A 26,807-nucleotide genomic window follows, 5' to 3' on the forward strand; every position below is an offset into this window, starting at 1 on the left:
GCTAGGATGGCACAGGTACAATGAGTATGCAATGGGTCAGTGGTTCCATTATCAGAGGCACATGATTCATCTTTGGATCTTGAAAAAATGAACAAAAAAACCCAGCTGACGCTCAGCTCCACCACAGACAGATGTGGTATCTACGAGTGAAGCTTGGGCATTTGTTTTGTTTTAAAGCTGCAAAGATGACATGGATGTATTTCCCTGGCAAGAATCACTGCAACCACTACTCACAGGACGGATACAGCTTGGTGTATGAACCTAGGAAGTTATATGACCGTTTTGTGCCCCAGTTTCCTCAATAGTAAAACAAGAATTCCTAAACGCTTTTTGTCCACTAGATTGTTGGCACTAAATAGGAATATATAGAAATGGTCTGAAAATCAAAAAGTGCAACAAAAATATAAGCTGAAAAATCCTTGTCATCATTATTAGCATATTCTTGTGATCTCCTATTCTATCATATAAATTTGGATCTGAATCAGTTTTAGTTCTTTAGCTGGTGAAGCAGATGCTCTGAGCACCAGATATAACAAAAGAGAAAGGGAATGTTCATTAAAATAAGTTCTCTTATAAAGTAATACTTATTAAAGTTTCCCTAATACACCATCTTGAGCTTAGAGGCTTGTATTAATTTAAAAAAAAAAAAAAGGGAGGCCTAATAGGGGAAAGTCTCTCTATTAAGAAGAATGGAAAAGGATCTGGGAAAAGGAGGAAAAATAGTTTTTATAGACACATTGTCAAATTCTTATACTGAGCAGACAGTACACAGAGAAACAGAAGACATTTGAAAACAGAACTACAAAAAATGTCCTACTCAGTTTATATGCAATTTAGATGTTTAAAAGATAATATATATAAAATATTTAGAACAGTACCTAGAGCATACTAAGTGCTCAATGAACGGCCTAACGACATCTTTTATCCTTTCTCTTCTACAGAAAAGAAGTTATCTTGGTGAAGGATAAAAAACATGGCACTGGCAGAACAGTTTTAGATATTCCTAGCTCTGTTATTGACTGACTATGTGATGTTAGCAAGTCACTTAAACTCTAAGGTTAGGTTGTAAGAAATAATAAACATCAATGGATACTCTTTAAAGAAATTAGAAAAAGGACAGTTTAAAAAAAGTAAAAAGAAAACAATAAAAATACTAGCTGGCAAAAATTACATTAAAATTATATGACAGGAAGAAAACAAAACCCAAAACTGGTTTTTTGGAAAGATTAATAAATTAACAGATAAGTTGCAAGCTTGTTAAAAAAAAAAAAGAGGGGTAGGTGTATAACATACCAATATGAGGAAAACAGAAGGGGACATTGCTGTAGATCTTACAAATATTAAAAAGATACAGCTTTATGGCAATAAACTTGAAAATTTAGATTCAATGGACATTTCCTAGAAAAAGCATAATTACCAAAACTGAAACAAGAACTAGAACATCTTAATAGTCCTTTCTAATAAAGACATTGAATCTGGAAGCAAAGAACCCTGCCACAAAGAGATCTTTAGAACCAGCTAGCTAGAATTTATAGGTGAATTCTTCCCAAACATTAAGGAAGAAATAATACCAATCTTACCCAAACTCTTTCAGAGAGCAGAAAGAGGGGATCCTTTACTTTGAGGCCAGCATAAACTTGACACTAAAACCTGACAACATTTACAAGAAAGGAAAACTACAGGCCTATCTCTCTCATGAATATCATTGCAGAAAGCCTTAAATGACATAAGAGGAATATATTATGATCAAATTGAGTTTACTTCAAGAAATGCCAAGAAGGCTTAACAATGGAAAGTCAATCAGTGTAAGCCATCATGTAACATAAAGAAGGAGAAAAATCCTATTACCATATCAACTAATGAAGTGAAAAGCATTTGATAAAAGTCACCATTCATTCATGATAAAAACTCTCAGAAGTTTCCTTCTCTGATAAGAGGTAGCTACATAAAATCCAGAGCAAACATCACACTTGATGATGAAATACTGATGCTTTCTCCCTGAGATTGAGAGTGAGACAAGAGTATATAAAGAATACCCACAAATTAATAAGACAGGCAGCCCAATAAAAATATGAGCTAAAGATTTGAACAGGCACTTCAGAAATAATGATATCAGTTCAGTTCAGTCGCTCAGTCGTGTCCGACTCTTTGCAACCCCACGAACCGCAGCATGCCAGGCCTCTCTGTCCATCACCAACACCCTGAGTCCACCCAAACGCATGTCCATCAAGTCGGCGATACCATCCAACCATCTCATCCTCTGTCGTCCCCTTCTCCTCCTGCCTTCAATCTTTCCCAGCATCAGAATCATTTCAAATGAGTCAGCTCTTCTCATCAGGTGGCCAAAGTATTGGAGATTCAGCTTCAACATCAGTCCTTCCAATGAACACCCAGGACTGATCTCCTTTAGGATGGACTGGTTGGATCTCCTTGCAGGCCAAGGGACTCTCCAGAGTCTTCTCCAACACCACACTTCAAAAGCATCAATTCTTCAGCACTTAGCTTTCTTTACAGTCCAACTCTCACATCCATACATGACCACTGGAAAAACTATAGCCTTGACTGGATGGACCTTTGTTGGCAAAGTAATGTCTCTGCTTTTTAATATGCTGTCTAGGTTGGTCATAACTTTCCTTCCAAGGAGTAAGCGTCTTTTAATTTCATGGCTGCAATCACCATCAGCAGTAATTTTGGAGCCCAAAAAAATAAAGTCTGACACTGTTTCCCCATCTATTTCCCATGAAGTGATGGGACCAGATGCCATGATCTTAGTTTTTTGAACGTTGAGCTTTAAGCCAACTTTTTCACTCTCCTCTTTCACTTTCATCAAGAGGCTCTTTAGTTCTTCACTTCTGCCATAACGGTGGTGTCATCTGCATATCTGAGGTTATTGATATTTCTCCCGGCAATCTTGATTCCAGCTTGTGCTTCCTCCAGCCCAGCGTTTCTCATGATGTACTCTGCATAGAAGTTAAATAACCAGGGTGACAATATACAGCCTTGATGTACTCCTTTTCCTATTTGGAACCAGTCTGTTGTTCCATGTCCAGTTCTAACTGTTGCTTCCTGACCTGCATACAGGTTTCTCAAGAGGCAGGTCAGGTGGTCTGGTATTCCCATCTCTATCAGAATTTTCCAGTTTATTGTGATCCACACAGTCAAAGGGTTTGGCATAGTCAATAAAGCAGAAATAGACGTTTTTCTGGAACTCTCTTGCTTTTTCGATGATCCAGTGCATGTTGGCAATTTGATCTCTGGTTCCTCTGCCTTTTCTAAACCCAGCTTGAACATCTGGAAGTTCACGGTTCATGTATTGCTGAAGCCTGGCTTGGAGAATTTTAAGGATTACTTTACTAGCGTGTGAGGTGAGTGCAATTGTGTGGGAGTTTGAACATTCTTTGGCATTGCCTTTCTTTGGGATTGGAATGAAAACTGACCTTTTCCAGTCCTGTGGCCACTGCTGAGTTTTCCAAATTTGCTGGCATACTGAGTGCAGCACTTTCACAGTATCATCTTTCAGGATTTGAAATAGCTCAACTGGAATTCCATCACCTCCACTAGCTTTGTTTGTAGTGATGCTTTCTAAGGCCCACTTGACTTCACATTCCAGGATGTCTGGCTCTAGGTGAGTGATCACACCATCGTGATTGTCTGGGTCGTGAAGAACTTTTTTGTACAATTCTTCTGTGTATTCTTGCCGCCTCTTCTTAATATCTTCTGCTTCTGTTAGGTCCCTACCATTTCTGTCCTTTATTGAGCCCATATTTGCATGAAATGTTCCCTTTGTATCTCTAATGTTCTTGAAAAGATCTCTAGTCTTTCCCATTCTATTGTTTTCCTCTATTTCTTTGCATTGACCACTGAGGAAGGCTTTCTTATCTCTCCTTGCTATTCTTTGGAACTCTGAATTCAAATGGGTATATCTTTCCTTTTCTCCTTTGCTTTTTGCTTTTCTTCTTTTCACAGCTATTTGTAAGGCCTCCTCAGACAGCCATTTTGCTTTTTTGCATTTCTTTTTCTTGGGGATGGTCTTGATTCCTGTCTCCTGTACAGTGTCACGAACCTCCATCCATAGTTCATCAGGCACTCTGTCTATCAGATATAGTCCTTTAAATCTATTTCTCACTTCTACTAAATAGTCATAAGGGATTTGATTTAGGTCATACCTGAATGGTCTAGTGGTTTTCTCCACTTTATTCAATTTAAGTCTGAATTTGGCAATAAAGAGTTCATGATCTGATCCACAGTCAGCTCCCGGTCTTGTTTTTGCTAACTGTATAGAGCTTCTCCATCTTTGGCTGCAAAGAATATAATCAATCTAATTTTGGTGTCAACCATCTGGTGATGTCCATGTGTAGAGTCTTCTCTTGTGTTGTTGGAAGAGGGTGTTTGCGATATGCAAGTAGCTATAAACTATGAAAAGGTACTTAAGTTCATTAGTTATCAAGATATGAGTGAAAACTTTTTTATGGTCAAAAAAGTTCATTTGGGTTTTTCTACAATATCTTACAGATTTTCCCCCTACGAACACAGTGTATAACTTAATAAGATCCGGCCAATATTAGTCAATATACAGAGACATCAAGGGTTTTTTAAAATCTTGAACTATGAGGTTTCTACATCCAGAAAAAGAGAAACAGTCAACATATGATTTCTACAAGTAATAGAAGAGTCTTTCTAAGTATAACTTTCTAATTTGGTCGAAGTACCAAAGCTCAATAACCTTTGAACTATTGGTTATTTTGCTATTAGAAAGAAAAGATACATCAGGCATAATATCTATATAACAATGAAATTTCATTTAGTGGAAAATACCATGGAATATGGTATTGGGTAGATGTGGGTTTTGTTTAAGCTATCTGTGAGATCTTGAACAAGCTGCTTAAATTTTCCAATTACAGTTTTCTCACTGAAAAATGGGGATAAAATAATGGGAATAATAGCTCTCCAAAACTAAAGTAAACTGGAGGTAGGGTGATTTATTGGACAAGAAGGTGATGCCTGATGTTGTTATACAAATATAGCAGGACCTCCCTTGTTAAGGGAAGAATCTGGTTGAGAATCCAATCGCCAATGCAGGGGACATGGGTTTGATCCCTGGTCCAGGAAGATTTCACATGCCACAGGGCAACTAAGCTATGTGCCACAATTACTGAGCCCACATGCTACAACTACTGAAGCCTTTGAAACTAGAGCCTGTACTCAGCAACAAGAGAAGCTACTGCAATGAAAAGGCAGTGCACTACAATGAAGAGTAACCCCCACTCACCACAACCAGAGAAAGCCCATGCAGAGCAACAAAGACCAAGGGCAACCGAAAATTAAATAAATAAATCAATAAGAATATGGCAGACATGAGGACTGAGTCTTCATACCTTAAATTTAACATGTCCAACTCTGCCCCTCTCTCAGACTTTCCCACTGTACTAAATGATCAAGCCTAGGAAAAATCTTGATTTTCTTTTCCTTACCATCTCCAACGCTTAATTTACCAGTAATCCTGTCAGGCCTGGCTTTTGAATTATTTCCCTGATCAGTTTTCACTATCTTTAATGCCAATACTCAAGTCCAAGCTGCTGCCATCTCTCATGCAAATCCAGCAACAGACTATCACCATTATTTTGCTTTTCTACCCGTGGAGTGGAGTAGATCTTTGCACTAGCCACATGTGTCTATTTAAATTTAGTTAAAAATGAGTTTCTCAGTTTCATAGCCACATTTCAAGTTCATAATGGCCAAGGTGGCTACTGGCTATCAAACTAGACATCACAAAATAGAAGAATTTCATCAGCACAGAAAGTTCTATGGACGGCACTGATCTAGACACCTGCCAAACTCATTCCTACCTCCAGGGCTTCATACTCACTATTCTCTCTTCAAGAATGTTCCTTCCCCAGATTTATTTATTTAACCTGATAATTCAGGTTTCAGTTCAGATGAAGCTCCTCAGAGAAACCTTCTGAATTTAGATTGGACCACTCAGTCTGACTCATTAGAAAAGACCCTGAAGCTGGGAAAGATAGAGGGCAGGAGGAAAAGGGGACGACAGAGGATGAGATGGTTGGATGGCATCACTGACTCGATGGACATGAGTTTAAGCAAATTCTGGAAGATGGTGAAGGTCAGGGAGGCCTGGCGTGCTGCAGTCCATGGGGTCACAAAGAGTTGGACACAACTGAGCAACAGAACAAAATTTCAGTCTGAAAGAGCTTCTCAACTGCCCCATCCCCAGACACGCTCCCTCCCAGTACTCTGTTTTGTTTTAATAGCACTTATCACTATCTGAACTTGTTTTGTTTTATTTCTGTTTCTACCCATAAAACATAAGCCCCACGAGAGCAGGACCATGTTTGTATGTTCACAACTGTATCCCCAGTAACTAGAATAATACCTGACACACAGAAATGTATGACAAATTGTTGAACAAAGTAGTAAATGAGTTAAGTATCCAACAACCAACATGTACTCCAATCCACTTAACTGCTATCATATCTTAAGAAAAATTATTTAATCTCTGAGCTTAATTTCTTTGTGTGTGTTATTCACTCAGTTGTTTCCAGCTCTTTGCAACTGCATAGACTGTAGCCTGCCAGGTTCCTCTGTTCAACAAATTCTCCAGGCAAGAATACTGGAGTGGGTTGCCATTTCCTTCTCCAGGGAATCTTTCCGACCCAGGGATTGAATCTGGGTCTCCTGCATTGTAGGTAGATTCTTTACCATCTGAGCAATCAGGAAACTTAATTCCTAGTGTTATCATGAAGAATAAATAAATCAAAGACTACAATCTGCCTTGTAGAGAAACACCAGAAAGAAAGAAACTTGATGTGCAGTACAGAAACAAAACTTCTACTGCTTGGATAATTTCCAAGTGTGGCTAACCCATTCCTGATTCCTTTAAAGTGAGTTAGGTGTTTCTGATATACGCTCCCACAATGCAACAAACCAGAATACAGCAGCATAGTTCTGGATAATAATTAACAAAATAATAATTCTGTGGCCAGAACATTAACAATATCTGAATGATACTTAATATTTTAGTATCAATTATTAAGTGCCAACCACTGTGCTAAGCATATCATCTCATTTAGTCCTCATGAAAATTCGAGGTAATATTATAGTCTCATCATACCCACTTTATTAATGAGAAAATTCAGACACAAACAGATTAAGTAACTCATTCAAGAAGACAGATCATAAATATAGTGGCTGAGACTGGGAACCAGGTCTGATTCTGTAACCCAAACCTTTAACTACTGTAACATGCACCTTGCTTTTACAATAGACAGCATAGAGCTGCAATCAGCAATACTCTATTTTGCTTACTGCCTTCTGAACTTTTATTTATTAGCCACCTCTTTTTAGTGGCATAAAGAACTGAATATGGCTTGGGAATACCCTGGATGTTCAGCGGTTAGGACTTGGTGCTTTCATTGCTGGGGCCTGGGTTCAATCCCTGGTCAGGGAACTAAGATTCTGCATGCCATGCCATACAGCCAGGAAAAAAAAAAGAACTGAATATGGCTTATTACTTCATTTCATTAATGCTAATGCTCTAAAATCCTTAAGACTAAACTTAGAAAAACTGAAACAGATCTTCTGTCAGTATATACAATCATGAAACATTTATTTCCTCTTCCTTTTATTTAAACAAAATTTGGAGACTCCAATAATAGGATTGTTTTTTCTGTCTATAATTGACACATGACAAATATTCTAAACTTTTTCAATAATTGCCATAGCACTAGAGTGAGGCAGATCCTTCTCCTCTTTTCTACTCGAAAAATAACTATTTAAGAATGTCCAAGAGGGCTTTAGTGTAGTATTTCACATTAGGTTTCGCCATGTGGCAGAGAATTTTGAATTCTAATTCTAGTGGTATTTAACCCACCACTACCTAGCAGTGGGACCCTGATCTAGTTCCTACTCTCTCTGCAACTTTTTTCTCCTTTTCTTAAGGTGATTTCACTCAAGTACACAATTAGGAAAATCCTTTTCATTTTCCACCGAGTTTCTTTGATTCTCTTATAGATAACCATACTTTCTTTGTACCTGATCACATCCGATAACCACATTTCCTTTATCTCTCTCTAAAGAGTCAGGATGACAAAAAATCATTAATTCTGGGTACAAACCTCCATCAAGGCTTCGGGACGCCCGTTTGCTTGCTGTGCGCTCAAAGTGTGGGGCAGGCCTGTCAATCAGAGCACTAGCTTGCCTGGTCTGAGCCTGAGTTCGGCCACTGTATCGGAATTTGGATCCCAGGGCAAGAAATTTGCTTTTAGGAATGGTGTCTGTAGACGTCAGTCTGGAGGGAAAAAAACATAATCATCATATATTATATACATTATCTTACTCTAATGAGACTGAAATTAAAGCCAAAATCAAGAATTAAAAAGTTTTATAACTCTCATAGTTTCCTTATAATTACTAAAACAAATTTCCAACCAAGTAATCATTATTTCAATTGTCATTTCTCAAAGAAATATGTATAATTTATTTGTGGCCTTTATTAATGATATAACCTTATATCACTCTAGGTTTTCAAAATGTTTTTATAGCACTGTACTATTATCACTATCAGTTCAGTTCAGTTGCTCAGTCATGTCCGACTCTTTGTGACTCCATGACTGTAGCATGCCAGACTTTCCTGTCCATCACTAACTTCCGAAGCTTGCTCAAATCATGTCCATCGAGGCAGTGATGCCATCCAACCATCTCATCCTCTGTCATCCCCTTTTCCTTCTGCCTTCAATTTTTCTCAGCATCAGGGTCTTTTCCAATGAGTCTGTTCTTCACATCAGGTAGCCAAAGTATTGGAGTTTCAGCTTCAGCATCAGTCCTTCCAATGAATATTCAGGACTGATTTCCTTTAGGATGGACTGGTTGGATCTCCTTGCAGGCCAAGGGACTCTCAAGAGTCTTCTCCAACACCACTGTTCAAAAGCATCAATTCTTCAGCACTCAGCTTTCTCTATAGTCCAGCTCTCACATCCATACATGACTACTGGAAAAAACATAGCTTTGACTAGATGGACCTTTGTCAGCAAAGTAATGTCTCTGCTTTTTAATATGATGTCTAGGCTGGTCATAGCTTTTCTTCCAAGGAGCAATCGCCTTTTAATTTCAAGGCTGCAGTAACCATTGGCAGTGATTTTGGAGTCCAGGAAAATAAAATATGTCACTCTTTCCATTGTTTGCCATCTATTTGCCATAAAGTGATGGGACCAGATGCCATGATCTTCATTTTTTGAACGTTGAGTTTTAAGCCAGCTTTTTCAGTCTCCTCTTTCACTTTCATCAAGAGGCTCTTTAGTTCTTCTTCGCTTTCTGCCATAATGGTGGTGTCATCAGCATATCTGAGGTTATTGATATTTCTCCCGGCAATCTTGATTCCAGCTTGTGCTTCATCCAGCCTGGCATTTCACATGATGTATTCTGCATATAAGTTAAATAAGCAGGGTGACAATATACAGCCACGGCATACTCTTTTCCCAATTTGGAACCAGTCTGTTGTTCCATGTCTGGTTCTAACTGCTGCTTCTTGACCTGCATACAGATTTCTCAGGAGGCAAGTAAGGTGGTCTGGTATTCCCATCTCTTGAAGAATTATCACTATACCCCTGTAACATTTTCATCATTTTATATATAAAAGAAAACAAACCTCAAAAAAGGCTACTTGCCTAAGGTCACATAGCTGTTAAGAAACAGGGTAGTGACAGAATTCAAGCCCAGAGCTGTTATTCTGCTCTCCCAGAATAATAATTTTGTCAAATGCACTCCAAACTCAATGCCTGGTAATCTATTTAATAGGTTTTTTGGTGTATTTTCAACTCAGAAACCTCATCTTCTTTCTACACAGTCCTCTGTGCTCTCTTTCATCACGGCATTTCCTACACTGAATTGAAACAATCTGTGTGCTGGTCTCCACTACGAGACTGTGAGCTCTCTAAGGGTAAAGAATAAAGACTGACTTACTCATCTTTGTGTTTTCACTTCTGGCATAGTGCCTGGCTGAATCTGGCATTCAATGAATGTTTGCTGAATAAATGTATACATACATTGCTACATCAAATACTACCAAAAAGAAGTCCCCGCCCCCCACTTTGGGGTAGTTTATTTTAATTCAGCAAATACTTTCTTTTAAGTAATGAAGCACTGTTGTTTAGTCACAAGTTATGTCCAACTTTTTTGCAAGCCCATGGATTGTAGCCCACCAGGCTCCTCTGTCCATGGGATTTCCTATGCAAGAATACTGGAGTGGTTTGCTATTTTCTTTTCCAGGGAATCTTCTCGACCCAGGGATTGAAGCTGAGCCCCCTGTGCTGGCAGGTGGATTTTTTTTACCACTGAGCCATCAGAGAAGCCCAGTGAAGCATTACATGTCAATATATCTTCTTATTCTGAGTACATTACATGTCAATATATCCTCTTATTTTGATGCAGTGGATATAAATATGCTATCCTACAAGTAAATAAACTGGATGCAACTGAAATCTATACCATAGATATTAAACATTCAAAATAACTCTTTTTTTGGTGGGGGGATAAATTAGGAGTTTGGGATCAACATATACACACTACTATATAAAACAGATAACCAACAGGGATCTATCATATAGCACAGGGAATGATACTCAGTATTTGGTAGTCATTATAAGGTAGACTGAAAAAATATATATATAACTGAATCACTTTGCTGAACACCTGAAACGAATACAACATTGTAAAGCAACTATAATTCAATTTTTTTTAAAAAGAAAAAAAGTTCTTTTTATTCTTCCTCACCCTCATTTAAAACTATTTTCTTGGTTTTAAGTAGATGACAGAAGCATAAAGAAATATCTTAATGTCAATAATTAAAATTTTTTCACTGAGTATAACATGTTGCCTGATGTTTTATTTGAAATGAGAATTGAAATGTTATTTTCTCAGACTTTTCTTTCTGTACATTGTTCTTTAGTGCTAAGTATGACATAAAAAATACAAATAGAAGAAAAAGATATCATGGTTCTCTCTCTTGAGAGCCATTTATAAAGAGTCAAGTTTATTTACGAATGACATGGCATAAGGTCTGGCATTTGCTTCAAAATAATCTGGGAAGTAGTAGGAAAGAGTGGGTGGGGATACAGATGAAACAAGATTGGCATTGGGGTGATAATTATTGAAGCTGGGGTTTGGTACAAGGGGAGTTCATTATATTATTCTCTTCACTGTGCTATACATGCAATTTTCATTTACTTAAAAAGGCTAAATGACAACAACTAGTTGGCTCTCCTTTCAACACAAGTAATTATTTGCTAGATTTTAAGTTCCATTAGGACTGGGACTAGAACTACTAGTGGTTATTGCCAATGTCTATATGAAGGGTAAGCACACAGGAAATGCTTGGCAAATGAACAGAGGAGTTAAGTATGTGGCCTCAGGAAAAGTAAAGGAGATGAAACTTTCTTCTGTCTTCTGTTTATCTGATACAATTCGGCTTCAAAGGCGGTTCTCTGTGCTCCCTTTCTGGGGTTGATTAGAACCAAGATAATGATCAGCTTCAAATCTTTAACCTTCTAGAGGAAGAGACCCACAGCAGGTAGTTAGGCACTCATTAGAAAAATTCCATGTGGAGGTCAGTCAGGGTACCTCTTCCTGGTAGGGCTGGATTTAGCCCCCTAGGGCAATCACAGAGGCTCTAGTAAACACAGGCTCCTATCCCTCCCTCCCTCCTCCTTCCACCATACACAGAAAGATGCTCTGGGAATGTGCAGGCTGTGTTTTTCAACCCGAAGGAGGGGAACTAGATTCATTTTGTCTTGCTTAAGATGATCTCCCCTGAGCTTAATAAAAGACTGCCAACCATACAAAGAAGAGAATTTCAACAGCAGGCTTAAAATAGAAACATGCATAAATAATTTATTCTTGAAAGATGCTGAAGTGAGAACAATACCTGAAAAATGTGTGATGCTCTACACAGACTTTCCATAACTTCTTAGCTGCTCGGTAACTGGGAAGTTTGAATCCAATAGTACTTTCATACTGTTCTTGCTGTAAGTATACAAATAAACATGGAACACAAAGTATTATTCAACTGCAGGTTGAAGTGATACAGGACTAGAGAAATATGGTGCTACAGAGGAGATCATTACGAATAAAAAGAATGTTACTAGTCTAAGGACGTAAAATAGCACTTGAAATTTTTTCCTACTTAACAAAAGAAATTTATTCACTAAGGGTGGTTTTTCATCTTATATGATTTACACTTCTAATTTTGTTCAGAAACACACATGCATACATACACCGTACATTTTCTGAGACATAAATAAGTCATGTTTTGATCATCCAGACACGGTTCTTCCTGCATTTAGGATACTAGGCTATTCAATAATCAGGGACTAGGACAACAGATGATTCTTCCAATCAACCAATATTATTATGCAGTCATTTTCAGAAATAGGAACTAAAGATTGTGGTTCAAACCAGATTCTTGAATTATTAAATATCTTTTTTTTCTTTGATTGATCGTTAATTTATCCAGATAACCTCTTTGACTGAAGCAAACCACATCCTGCAGGGCTACTGGAAACACTGTCTTGCTTCTCCTGCCTCTGTTTCTGTCTTAAGCATGCTTTATACGATGGAAGGAAACTGACATTAATTTCTAGTGCCTATTATGGCCAATAGCACTGTGATTGGATAGTATCATCTATATTTTTACACATGAGTTTCCTCATGTGTAACTGAGATCAGAGAAGTTACTTGCTCAGTCTCACAGCTATTAGGTGGCAGAACCAGAATTTCATGGTTTCCCCTACACCACACTACTTCTAAATCATCTATTGTAGTCATAATATTACATTATAATATCACATTACACTTCTCAAAATCCTCCTGTTGTTCTTTATTGCTTTCTAAAGTAAGGCTTTTGCATTTTTAGTATATATTATATAGTTAACATTTAAAGAAACAAAGAACTTCTTCCTATATATATATGGTGTGATTTTTTTTCTGCCTTCAAACATAAAAAAGGTAAGCCTGCAAAGGGAGAGACCCTTGTATTCACTGTTTCTAGCCCCTAGAATACTGTGTGACACAAAGAAAGCTGTCAAAAAACATTTGTTGACTGAATGACTCTTGTATTTGGAACTCTTTAATTTTTGCTAGGCACAGGTAAATTATTATGGTCCTAAACAAACGCTTCAGTGATAATCCTTATCCGAAATGTTAAGGCTGCACGTTCAGTATTTCCATGCTGAAACAATGAGTCATTTTTTCACCAGTAGATGGTGATATACACACAGAAAAGCCTCTTTACATTAGTATGGTGCTTTTCTGTTGAGAGCTCTTACAGCTGTCATCTCATTTGATCTTCAAATCAACTTTGACAGAGGAGGTACTATCCCCCTTGAGTGATAAAGAATGTCTGAGATCTATCAAGGGTCTTTTACTTAGTAGGTGGCAGAATAGGTATTGGAACTTTTTTTTAAAATTTAATTCCTACTTGAACAAGTTTCTGCTATACCATGACAGTGCTTTAATGTAAAAGTTAAACTTAGCCAGCATTGGTATATCCTGAAAATTGACTACCAACTAATAACTGAGTTATCTGGTACAAAGTTGAACATCCAACTGGACTACAAATCTAGAACTTGACCCTGGAACACATTTCCTGTCACTACCAGAATCTACACATACAAATAAATTTATTTATATAAGGTAAGGGATTTGTGGTGCAAAATATAAGTAATCTAATCTCACAGTTTAAATATCTCATGCTACTTAATTTAAAAATATTTTCCATCAAGTTTTTATCCGGAGTAAACAAGGAACAAGTTTACTAATCCAAATTTCACTTCTGGCCTTGGTGTATTTGCTTACATGAAGAGAACTGTCCAGAAAACCAACAACAGTAAAGGAAAGAAGAAGCATCATGGGACTAATTACTTTAGGAAACAAAATACCAGCGCCTAAATAGTTGGCTGTAGAGAGACCTCAGAGATAATAACATGGAAAACAGGCACGAAGAGATGTTTTAGACATGATCTGTGTTTGATTCAGGAGGAAAGGGAATCACGAGCTCTGTACCTCTCCAGGCCGAATCTTAATGAAAAAGCTGCTACGTTTGTAAGAAATCTTCAGCACTTTGGGCCAAGGAAAGCGGTTAATTCTCAGCTTTTCTTTGTAAACCAGAAGGCCACTAGAGCAGACACCTAGGATGATATCCACGCCCTCCAAGTCCTGAGGTAAGAAAGAGTTAGAATGTCAGTCTTGAGCCAAATGCACAACATAGCTGACTCTTATGAGACAATCTGAAGCTATCAACAACCCAAAATAGCTACAAAGTACACAATGAAAAATAAAGCTTAACCGAAAAACCATAACCCATGGAACTATTTGGTCTATGTCAAAATGTTGTTACTATACCACGTTTTAAAAAATCAACGTTATTACCTATCATAAATATCGTTAAAATTCCAAATGACACTCCTTAATTCTATTTCTATAATCTGCTCTAAGGAGATAATTCAAATCACAGAAAAAGCTTTATACATGATAATGTTCAGAATGTTTTAAGAGTGAAAAACTGTACATAACCTAAATATCCAAGCATTAGGGTTAAATTTTGTCCATCCATATAATGAAATATGATGTATCTGTTAAAATAGATTAGAATTTGGAAGATAAATGGGAAAATAACTATGTTGTTAACATTAAGTGAAATAAAGCAGGACAAAATTGCATATATAATTTGATTCCAACAATATAGAAGATTTTCATAGAAGAAACACGTATACACCAAAATGTTAATAATGCCATTCTTTAGATGGTACAATTACGAGCAATTTTTTATGTTAGCTTTCTATACTTTAATTACAGTAGACATGTATTGTCTTTTAAAAAGTATTCAAATGTCAAAAAACTAACACATGTGTATAAAAAATTCAAATAATACAGAAATGTGTAAAATTTTAAAAATCTACCCTTGTCCTTCCATATTCTTTAACAGTAACCAGTACTAATTTGATAATTTCCTGAGTTATCCTATTTTCTAGGCACATAACAATTATGTGTGCATAATACATATATGTGTGCTAAGCCACTTCAGTTGTGTCCAACTCTTTGTGATCTCATTGACTGTAGGCTGCCAGGGTCCTCTGTCAAAGGATTCCCCTGGCAAGAATACTGGAGTGGGTTGCCATTTCCTGCTCCAGGGGATCTTCCCAACCCAGGGATAGAACCCACGTCTCTTATGTCTCCTGCATTGGCAGGTGGATTCTTTACCACTAGCACCACATGGGACACCCCAATATATACATACATACATGTAAATATATTTTATATATATATATAACCTTTATAATGAGGAAAACAACTAGAAAAAAATTAAAATTCAGTCTTTGAGGGTGGAAACTATAGCTAAATCATTTCCGTATCACCCCAAATACTGTTATTGACAATATGCTCGATAAGTGTTTACAATGAGTTTGTTACCTGCCTATATTATTAATCACAATTGATTCAAGGAAAATAAATTTCACCTGAGTTCATCTCTATAGCTGACTATTTATTTAGATACGTAATAAAAACCCGACGTTACATGCTTCTAAACAACTCCTTTCCCCAAAATGAGTACAGAGAAACATTAGTATCTACATGTCCTATATACAAACACAATGGAGAGAAAAAGAAATAATATTCAGCTTCAACTCAATGAGTACATAACACAATTTCCCAGAGGATGCCCCCTTAAGTTCTTAAAGCCTGTGGGTACAATTACATCCCTCTTTTAACTAGATGTTTTGAAGAAATAATTTGCTTTACAGCATTTGGCAAAGGAACTGCCTGATTCCACATGCATTCCTGATAACTACCGAATTGACACAAGCCTTCAGCAGAAATTAAGAAGCAAAAGCTAACCAGTTCAGTTCTGGACCCAATCTGATATTCCTACCATCTACTTCTGAGAGTCACAAAAGTTACAATACCCAGCCCCAAACAGTCCAGAGCAACATCTTAAGAAAACTCACTAACATACAAAGGAATCTTATTAGGGTTACTAGAAGTCTAAATAAGGAAGAAACTTCAGATACAGATATTCAGGTTGGGAGAAGCCTGAAAGGTCACTTTAGTCCAATTACCACAAAGTGTTTGAAGGTCCTTTTCTAAATTACTACCAAGTGATTATTCTGCCTAACCTGGAATATCTGCAGGGAACTCTGTCCCTTCTGAGGTAGCCCATTCCACCTTGAAACAGCTCTGTTAGACAAACTGTCCAACTGAGCTGAACAGTATCTCCCTGCAGTTTCCAGTTTACCTGCTCCAGTGTTACATCTTAGAGGCACAGTAAAACCTCTACTTCATACACTAATCCTTGAAATCCCTAAACTTTCCCTTCTGTGGGTTAAGTATCCCTATTCTCTTGCCTATTTCTCACTGGACATGGGTTTGATTCATTGTACATCCTAGTTAAACTTCTCTGAATGAACCTCCGATCACCCCTTGAGTCTTTTCCCTCACAAATTCCTCAACATCCCCAGCCATTTCAGTAGCTGAAGATGAGAGAAGTCAAGTGACATCCTGTAATTATTCATTATGTTAGACTGTCTTGGGTTGAATGGGGATGAAAGCTCAAGTTTCCAATTACCTAACCCAGTAGTTCTCAAGTGAGCCATTTGTGTTCCTCCTGTGTGCATGAAATTAAAAGACGCTTACTCCTTGGAAGGAAAGTTATGACCAACCTAGATAGCATATTAAAAAGCAGAAACATTACTTTGCTGACAAAGGTCCATCTAGCCAAAGCTATGGTTTTTCCAGCAGTCATGTATGGATGTGAGAGTTGGACTATAAAGAAAGCTGAGCATGGAAGAATTGATGCTTTTGAACTGTGGTGTTGGAGAAGACTCTTGAGAGTCCCTTGGACTGCAAGGAGATCTGACCAGTCGATCCTAAAGGAGATCAGTCCTGGGTGTTCATTGGAAGGACTGATGTTGAAGCTGAAACTCCAATACTTTGGCTACCTCATGCGAAGAGTTGACTCATTGGAAAAGACCCTGATGCTGGGAAGGATTAGGGGCAGGAGCAGAAGGGGACGACAGAGGATGAGATGGTTGGATGGCATTGCCGACTTGATGGACATGAGTTTGGGTAAACTCCGGGAGTTGGTGATGGACAGGGAGGCCTGGCATGCTGCGGTCCATGGGGTCGCAAAGAGTCGGACATGACTGAGCGACTGAACTGAACTGAACTGTGTGCATCAGAATCACCTGGAGAGCTTGTTAAACAGATTGCTAGGCCCTACCCACAGAGTTTCTGATTCAGTAACTCTGGGATGGGAACTGAGATGAGCATTTCAAACAAGTTCCTAGACGATGCTACATGCTGGTTCAGAGACCACGCTGCTACCTTATACCAGTGATTCTAAGATTCAAGCATGAAGAAGAATCATTTTGGATATTCATTAAATCTGGAGACTAAGACTCTCCTCCACAGTCAGTCAGTATATCTGGGAGGAACTCAGGAATCTGTACATTTAACAAATACCCTGGGTGGTTCTGAGGTAGGTGACACTGGCTATGAAACAAGCCTCGCTGTCACTCTGCATTTGCAAATGTATCAGCATGTTAGGAAGTTATCATTTCTTCTGCTCTTGGCACTATACCTTTTGATCCTTACAGTTGCTTAGGTGTGAAACCTCATTCCGCTGGTGGAATTGTAAACAGGCAATTCAATTCATACACTTAATACACTTGACTGATTCAACTGACAGACAACATTCTAACAAGAATTACTATCTCCACTGAACGTTTTGTAATACCCTAGGTAAAGGTTGGTACGAGGTATTATACGACACAGGTCTGATACATGCATATTAACAAGTTACGATTACCTTTGCTTTATGAAGGTCAACACCATACATAGACAACTTTTTGGCATTCTCAAGAAATTCCAGGTCAGCCTGAGCTGGAGTCATGGACCTTTGATAGAAGAAGAAGAAAAAAAAACTTTCAGTGTCACAGTGTCAATGCTTATAATAACAGCATTTGTGTATCACTTTTACTTTACATAAACATATAAATGTACACATGCCCATAGGTATGTAGATATATTTCATGGTCCTAAAAATAGAATGTTATGTATGGAAAAGGACTCTGATCACTACCTGTGTCTAAATAATTGAAATATGCCTTAGAGAAAGAGCTCTTGGAGAAACAAAAAGTTACCAAAAGGCTATTAGAAGAAAAGTTTTTTAAAAACCCTACTGAAATTCTTTAAAACTGCCTCATCCATCAGTTCTGCTCCTCCCTCTCCTTAGCCCTTTTCTTCAACACACATAAACTCCTCCCACTAATTTATCTTGCCAAGGAGGTGACCAAATTAAATCCTCTGAGGGTATGATACAGTTTACAGTGTCCTCTTAGCTGCCCTTTTCTCTGCATATCCCTGAATTGAGTTATTATGGAAATTAAACAGGAGGGCAGCTGAAGTTGCTTAACTGGGGATTCTTAATGGGGGCAGGCTTGATGAAAAGAAAATTTCTGGTAACAGATGGTGTCCTGCCCACTGATCTAAACAAAATAAATTGGTTAATAGAAGTGTGTAGATAAAAGGGCTGCTCTGTTATTAAGATGTCTTCATTACAAAGCATATAATGAATTAAATTTGTTTGAAAACAATCAGCCTCACAGTCTAAACATTCACCATGACAGTCTTTCCTTCTCCTTTATAACTTTCTTCTCTTTTGAAAAGTGCTCATGAGCTAGGTTGAGCTTTAAAGAAAAAGATATTACTCTTAATGCTGCACAATTCAGAACCACTCAAATAGAACTTCATAGAAACAATAACGCAGCCACACCCCCAAAGAAAAACCACCGTAAATGCCTGTTTCCCAAAAGACTGCCTGCCTCAAGGTATAAAAAAGCAGCGGTGACCTATTCATTTAACAAGAGAAAGTCTCTTTCAAAACCATCTGTCTTTATCCTCATTAAAAAGAACAAAGGAGGACTTCCCTGGCGATTCAGTGGTTAAGACACCATGCTTCCAATGCAGGGGGCGTGAGTTTGATCCCTGGTTGGGGAACTAAGATCCCACATGCTGCCTGGCTACGCCAAAAAAAAAAAAAGAAAGAACAAAGGGCCCCTTGGAATAACAACCCTCCTCCCCAATTAAAAAAAAACAAAAAACACCTCGGGAAAGAAACTTCATACTTGTTACTGACTCAGCACCCCTGAATAAAAACTTCTTTCTGCAAGCTCAAAAATATCAAACCTGAATTAATGACTAAAATTGAACACACACACAAAAAGAATGGGAAAATCAGCACTTGAACAAGCAATTCTGCATGTTCAAGTCATTAAGACCATCTCACGAAAGTTTTATAGTTTTTTCTCTCACTTTAATTATATACGCTTCTAGTTAAGGTTACTCCCATATTCTAGATATGGGGTATTTTGTTTTTGTTGTTAGTATTATTGATAGCTTGAAGTTTAGAATTTGAAGCTGGAATGGAGCTGGAAGATTATAGAGTCCAACACTTTCATTTTGCTGATAAAGAAACAGGGGTCAAGAGATTACATGATCATGGGCAAGTTATGACTCTTAGTTTAAGGCAGCAGGCTTTAGCCAGGACCCAAGTCACATCACTAGAGCTGGCTCCTGCACTTAAGAGAGTGAGGTCAATCTCCTATAAAGTAAGAACTGTAATAATACCTACTTCCTGAGACTAGGATAAGAAATGATTTTTTTTTAATCTTTGGATGTAGCTGGAGTGTGTGTGTGTACTTTTTACATCTCTATCTATCCATCCATCCGTCGGAAACAGTTTTTGTTGAAACTTGCAGTTTTAACGCAATACCGTAGGAGTCATTTTAGTTTCCTTCTCACTGTAATTTCTATCTCCCTTTACTGACAGTCAGAAACCTGACTCCCATTATCCTTAATACACTAATTTGATCAACGCCCCCTGCTCCCCCACACATAACCAATCTCTACTTCCTGCCACTGACTCCTCCCCGACATGGATGCCCTCTTCACTGGCTTAGACTTTGAATTCCCCATGCTAGGTTTGCTCCCCATACATGTCCTCCTTACCTCACTCAGATTCTGACCCCTGGTGTTAGGCTACCCCTTCCATAGACATCTTCTTCACCCTGCTCAGGATTCAACACCTGTATCAGGTACCACCCCATACGGATGTCCTCTGCAGGCTTTACCCTTACATGGATGCCCTTCTCACTCTGTTCTGCCTCTGATAACCACAACCACATGCCCACCCATGACTCCCCTTTCATCCTATTTGAGCTCTGACTTCTCCTGCAAGGCTGGCCCCCCACAACAAACACTCTTCCTCACCCTGCTTAGGCTCCAATATCCCCAACCAGACTGCCTCCCAGCATGGATGACTATCTTGCTCTATCCCACCTAATGGCTTTAGAACACAATTGTTTCAGGAAGCTTTTTCTGATTATAAAAATCATATATTCATTGTATAAAATTTGGATAATATCTTTAAGAGCATAGAAAAAAAAGAAAGTTTCCCATAATCCCACCAACCACAGATACCTGTGCATGAAAATGCAATCATATTTTATAAATAAACCACAAATTAAACTTAATTATTTTCGACTTAACATTTTAAAGATTATGGTTTTTCCTATATTTTCCAAGACTCTTGAAAGTAGTAACAAACTAGCTGGGAAGAGATTAGATAGCTCTAAACTATCAGGAATATTGTTTTTAATTTATTCAGTACCACTTAATAATTTACTATTTGAAATTATTTCAGCTTACAGAAGTACCTAACCAGAGAGATTTGGCACAGGTTAATTTTTGCTCATTAAAAAGAGAAGTTATAACAAAGTTTCCCTGTATTTATTTTGAGCAAGCAGAGTCAGAATACAGAGCCACTCAGTAAGTTCCAGTGTTAAATGACAGCTTTTTTCCTTCTTTTTTTTTTAATGGGAAAAGCTGCTTTATTCAGGAAGCCAGCAACCTGGGAAGATGGTGGACTAATATCCTAAAATCATCTCCAAGTTGCCCGTTAGGAGACAAAAGGTTTTTAAGGCATTGTGAGGGAGGGGGCTACAGGTTGCATGATCAGCTCGTGTACAATTCTCAGGGTGGTTGGCATAAAGGCAAAGTTTCAAGCATCACCCATCTTCTGGATTTCAACCAATTTGGGGTCCAAATGCTTGCAAGTCAACAGTGTTCATCTGGTGGGGGATGACAGCCTTTTAATAACATTGTTGCATCTCCAAAGAGTGCAGTTTCAAATAATTAAGTAGGGGACAACTGACAACTTTAAATTATCTTCCTAGTCCCCATAAATGGAGGACAATTAGTTTTAAACCTTGATTTGCTAGTGTAAGCTTAATGTGAATTAAAGCTTCACAGTTTCTGTCTAGGCAAACAAATGGCCACTACTAAGGATTCCATGTATGTAGGCTGTCTTCTATTTATCTGAGGAATGGAATCAACGCATAGTAAATGCTTCTGCCTAAGCAGAAGTCTCTTTGGACTGGTTAAAATATCACATTGTTGGGACATAATTAAAATTCCCATTTGGCTTTCTGTTTGTGAGGACTGCCAATCTTTCCAAAAAGGAGCAAGTAAATTCCAAGATGACAGACCTCTAAATTTTCTAATCATGGAGATACATTACTGCTCAATTTCTATCCATACACCTCACAGAACATCAACTGGAACATATCCATCTATCCTCTGAGATCGTTTCACCTATTTGGATTTAAAGTCAGTTCCCAAGAGCAGTTCTCTAAACCCAGACTCACACTCATTACTGGCAAAATGGAATAAGAATTATTATTATCCTAACAAATACTGGAAATTTTACTATATACTAATCATTGTGCAAAGCACTTTACATGAATTTCTGATTAAACAACACAAAATTCACAGTATCAACCTTTTGTTTCAGATGAAAAAATGGAAACTTGGAGAGCTTAAGTAACTAGTATGCACGTGTGCTACAGTCGCTTCAGTTGTGTCCACCTCTTTCTGATCCTATGGACTGTAGCTTGCCAGGCTCCTCTGTCCAGGGGATTCTCCAGGCAAGACTACTGGGAGTGGGTTGCCATGCCCTCCTCCAGGGGATCTTCCCAACTCAGGGACTGAATCTGGGTCTCCTGTATTTCAGGCAGATTCTTGACCATCTAAACCACCAAGGAAGCCTGGGAAGCCCTTAAGTAACTTACTAAGAATCATAAAGCTAATAAGGAATGGAGACTGAATTCAAAGTAAGACAGGCTGACTCCAGAGCCCAGGCTTTTGCCTTAGTGCCTAGCTCAGTGGTTCTCAAATTTTTGACCTCAGGATCCCTTCCCTCTCAATAATTACTGGGGACTCTAAAGAGCTTTTATTAAATGTGGGTTATTTCTATCAATATTTACTGTAATAGAAGGTAAAACTAATAAAATTTGAAACTACTGATTAAATTTTTAAAGAATAACAATAAAAAAACTCATATTTTAACAATTTTTGTTTTTTAAATAACAGCATTTTCCCAAACTGTTGTTAAGGAGCAGCATTGTTTTCCATATTTACAAAATTTTTTTAATGTGACTTACAAGACAGCTGGATTCTCCTGTATTCTAACTAATTCTGAATTCAATCCATTGCAATATTTGAATTTGGTTGTAGTATATGAAGAAACCTAAGCTCATACAGATATGTAGTTGGAAAATGAAGAATTGATGATTAAAAATATTCTTCTTTGAAACTACACTAAAACTCAACAATGGCAGTTTCCTAAGGGGGTTTCCAATGCGAAATGTGAAGACATAATGGTGAACTTTTGTACCCTGTTATATTAAAATCCACTGGCCTAACTTGCATTTCGAATGGACCTTTTATAGTTATGCATGATTTTGTAACATCATGCATTTCATATCTGAAAAATATTGGTTGATTGAGTAATCCAAGTCCTTCAAATGTTGACACATTTCACTGTACAGTATTAAAAGAGGAGAACCACATGCATTAAAGTCATCACCAACTCCATCAGAAAAGTCTTTTTTTTTTTTTTTTAATTTTTGTATTTATTTATTGGTTGTGCCAGGTCTTAGTTGTGGCATGCAAACTCTTACTTGCAGCATGTGGGATCCAGTTCCCTGACCAGGAATCGAATCCATGCCCCCCTGCATTTGGAGCATGGAGTCTTAGCCACTGGACCACCAGGGAAGTCCCCAGAAAAGTCTTTTATGTATTTGGAGCCTGTCAAGACCAAGATGGCAAATACAAGTTTTCCAAAATTCTAATTTTCTCTTAAAAGCTTGAATTTTATCATTAGCAACAAATAGTCGTTGTTTACCAACCCTTAAAGGACTGGCTCATTTCATTTTTTTGAGAAAATGTATGCCAAACAACCAAGTCTGAATAATCCTAGTCATTAATCATGGTGATTTTTTTCAAGTGAAAAAGGTGTTGCATTTAAAAAAAAAAGTGACTGATTCAGCTGAGAATGTAAAACAATTATACAAGTGTTTTTCCTCAAGACAACTGTTGTACCTCAGTATGCAGCACAAGTGCTTTCTGCGTACTTCCTATTAAATCACACAGAATATTAAACAGAATGTATTTAAGATTTAAAATAATCAATACTTTTTACTGCTTCATCATGAAAATTTTTAAGTGAACTGGCAGATTTAAAAATATTTTATCTTTTAACAGCAAGTTAAAAAATAAAAGTGCATCCTAGTGAAGCATATAATGACTAGTAGTACAGTTTGGTGCCAACTGCCCTGATTCGTGCTCCACCATTTCAACAAAGGGCTTCCCAGGTGGTGCAGCAGTAAAGAATCTACCTGCCAATACAGGAGACACAGGTTAAATCCCTGGGTCAGGAATATCCCTGGAGTAGGAAATGGCAACCCATTCTTGTCTAGAAAATTTCATGGACAGAGGAGCATGGCAGACTACAGGCCCTAGGGTCACAAAGAGTCAGACATGACTGAGGTGACTGAGCACACACGGCTTAATTCAAAGGGTGGTTATAAAGATTAAATATGATATTATACATAAAGTGCTTAGCATGGTATCTGGCACCTAATAAAAGACACATAATAATTAGCTGCTTATGATATTATGATGATTATGTTAACAATGCATAAAGGAGAATCAAGCATCGCATGAAATTTAGACTGCAAAGTCCTTCCAAACTTGAAATTCTATTATGATCAAATATACATCAAAATCATCAGAGACAGAAGTAAGGCATCAATCATAATCCAACACCACTATTTTCTGCTGTTGTGCTCCACAGCAGCAGTAAAATATTTTCTTTTACCATTTTATTGATTGCTCAAAGATTATACTAATAATAAAAATTATTTTTAAATTATTAGCTAAAAAGAACACTTCCCTACAATCCTGACATTCTAACAAATCATTTTAATTGATTGCTTCTTTCTACCATTTACTTTTGCGTACATGTATTTGTGTGCATAATTACATATTTTACATATATATATAAATTTCTAGAACTATAATCAGAATATAAATAAGTATATTAAACACATATTTTGTGCTTCTCTGGTGGCTCAGCAGTAAAGAATCCTCCTGCAATGCAGAAGACATGGGTTCAGTCCCTAGGATGAGATCTCCTGGAGAAGGGAATGGCTACCCACTGCAGTATTCTTGCCTGGGAAATCTCATGGACAGAGGAACCTGGCGGGCTATAGTCCATAGGGGTTGCAAGAGTTGGATACGACGTAGTGACTAAACCGCCATCACCAAACACATATTTAAGGACAATATAACATCCTTTAAGTTAGAATCATCAACTAGTTGAAAGTGATACATTAGTGGTCTTAGATATCAAAGCATTGTAATGTATACACCCAAACCTGAAAAACAAACCTTGGCCATTCTCTGTAGAGAAACAGTGTGATCTCATGAGAGTGGGGTGATTGTTATAAGACTATTGCTATATAGGTGAAAGACTTTAAAGTTCTTATTATGGTTCTCATGACCGAGGGACTGGAACCTACAGGGGGAATAAGGCAACTAGAACTGGGGGACCTTGAGTTAACACTCTTATTTGTAGCATCTCAATCCATGCAATACACGGGGCTTCCCTGGTGGCTCAGATGGTAAAGCATCTGCCTGCAATATGGGAGACCTGGGTTCGATCCCTGGGTTGGAAAGATCCCCTGGAGAAGGAAATGGCAACCCACTCCAGTATTCTTGCCTGGAAAATCCCATAGACAGAGGACCCTGGTAGGCTACAGTCCATGGGGTCACAAAGAGTTGGACACGACTGAGCAACTTCACTTTCACTTAATCCATGCAATCCTACTGAAACCACTATAAGGAAAATAAGATGGTTCAACAGCTAAACAGACTACTCTATGACCACTCAGGATTTCTCAGCAGTGTGACCTTCTGGGGCATCCTAGCCTAATTCATGCTAACATAATTCAGGGTGCCAACTCAAGGCCAGCATCAGACATTCTCCTTGATATGCTAAGGCAGCTTGTAAAATTTAGCTAGGAGAAGTCACTCAAATAACAGCGGGATATATGGTAGGAAGAAACACATTTTTCTGGGACTTTAATATTAGCTAATGTTTATTAAATTTTTACTATGTGTAAGATGTTGTATTAAGTTTTTACACCTATGACCTTTTCTAATCCTATGGATCACCCTATTTCCTCTGAGGTAATGATCTCTATCAGACATATAAGGAATCTGAGGTTCAGAGAGATTAAGTGAATTACCTGATGTCACAAGGCTAGGACCAAGCAGAACAAGAATTCAACCCAGCTCAATCTGACTAAAGCCCTTGTTCTTGATCAGTGTGTTATATCTCTCACATTATCAACTATTTTCTTGAAAAAAAAAAAATTAGTGAATTCAAGAAAGACTTTAAAAATATCTTCAGGGGTTTTATGAGCCCTCTCTTAAGTCTATCCATGCACAAAGACCCCAAGTTAAGAACTTCTGCTCTAAAGATCTCAAGGCATCTAACACAGTATAATACATTTAAATCTAAAAAAAAAGGTAAAAGGCAACAGTGATAACAGCTTCCATTTATTGAGCACCTACTATGTGCCAGATACTGTGCTTAGTGCTTTATATATATTACCTCATTTAGTTTTCATCCAACAATGCAGCACCCATTTCTGAGAAAACTTACATTCAGAAGGCTTAGAATCCCAAAGAACTGGGAGGGAAGTGAGCTCAAGCTGACTCTTTCTATGTCACCATTTCCCACTAAGGCGAACAGTAAAATCATCCCAGGTCAAGGATTTAAACTTATTGTCAAAGTAAAGACAGCTCAAACCCTGGAGACATATTTACCTGTATGACTTATGCAGTTCCATGACCTTCTCTTCAAGTTCCTTGGTCTGATTTGGGGCCAGTTTAAAATCACTAACATAATCTGCGCCATGGAGTTCTGGGTCATAGTCTCCCAGCTCAGACTGGATAGTATAAGAACCTAGTAACGCTAAGGTTGCAAAGGAACAGGGCAGACGTCCTGCAACTATGTCCTGCCGAAGCTGAAGACACAGGTAATACCTATAACCAAAAGAGAAAAGACATTATCATGTTGGCGACAAAAACAAAAACAAAATATAGAGAGAGAAAAAGGAAGAAAATGGGAGAGACAGGGAGGGAGGGAGAAAGAACAAGAGTGACTAAGTAAATATGAGTTAATATGAACAACTGTTCCACCTAGGCAGAGGGTGTATGGTTGTTCATTGTACTGTTTCAGTGTCAGATAGCCCAAACTGGTCCTTTCTTTCTTTTTCTTAATTGGAGGATAATTGCTTTACAATGTATTGGTTTCTGCAGTACAACAACATGAA

The 26,807-nt window shown here is 37.9% G+C and overlaps 1 protein-coding gene across 24 annotated transcripts in view; it reads right to left on the bottom strand.

Annotated features, from left to right (window-relative positions):
* Positions 1–26,807, bottom strand: part of EPB41 (erythrocyte membrane protein band 4.1) — a 159,786-nt gene that overhangs the window by 54,429 nt on the left and 78,550 nt on the right. For all 24 annotated transcript variants that reach the window (XM_081586323.1, XM_081586319.1, XM_081586314.1 and 21 more), the window contains 5 exons: positions 26,299–26,517; positions 17,873–17,960; positions 14,071–14,223; positions 11,936–12,033; positions 8,133–8,305 (listed from right to left, as the gene is read on the bottom strand). In XM_081586323.1, the coding sequence (XP_081442449.1) occupies positions 8,133–8,305; positions 11,936–12,033; positions 14,071–14,223; positions 17,873–17,960; positions 26,299–26,517 (731 nt within the window). The remainder of the gene's footprint in view (positions 1–8,132; positions 8,306–11,935; positions 12,034–14,070; positions 14,224–17,872; positions 17,961–26,298; positions 26,518–26,807) is intronic.

The sequence above is a fragment of the Giraffa tippelskirchi genome, chromosome 3, assembly GCF_054371585.1.
Source record: "Giraffa tippelskirchi isolate mGirTip1 chromosome 3, T2T-mGirTip1v1.2.pri, whole genome shotgun sequence".
Taxonomy (NCBI): Eukaryota; Metazoa; Chordata; class Mammalia; order Artiodactyla; family Giraffidae; genus Giraffa; species Giraffa tippelskirchi.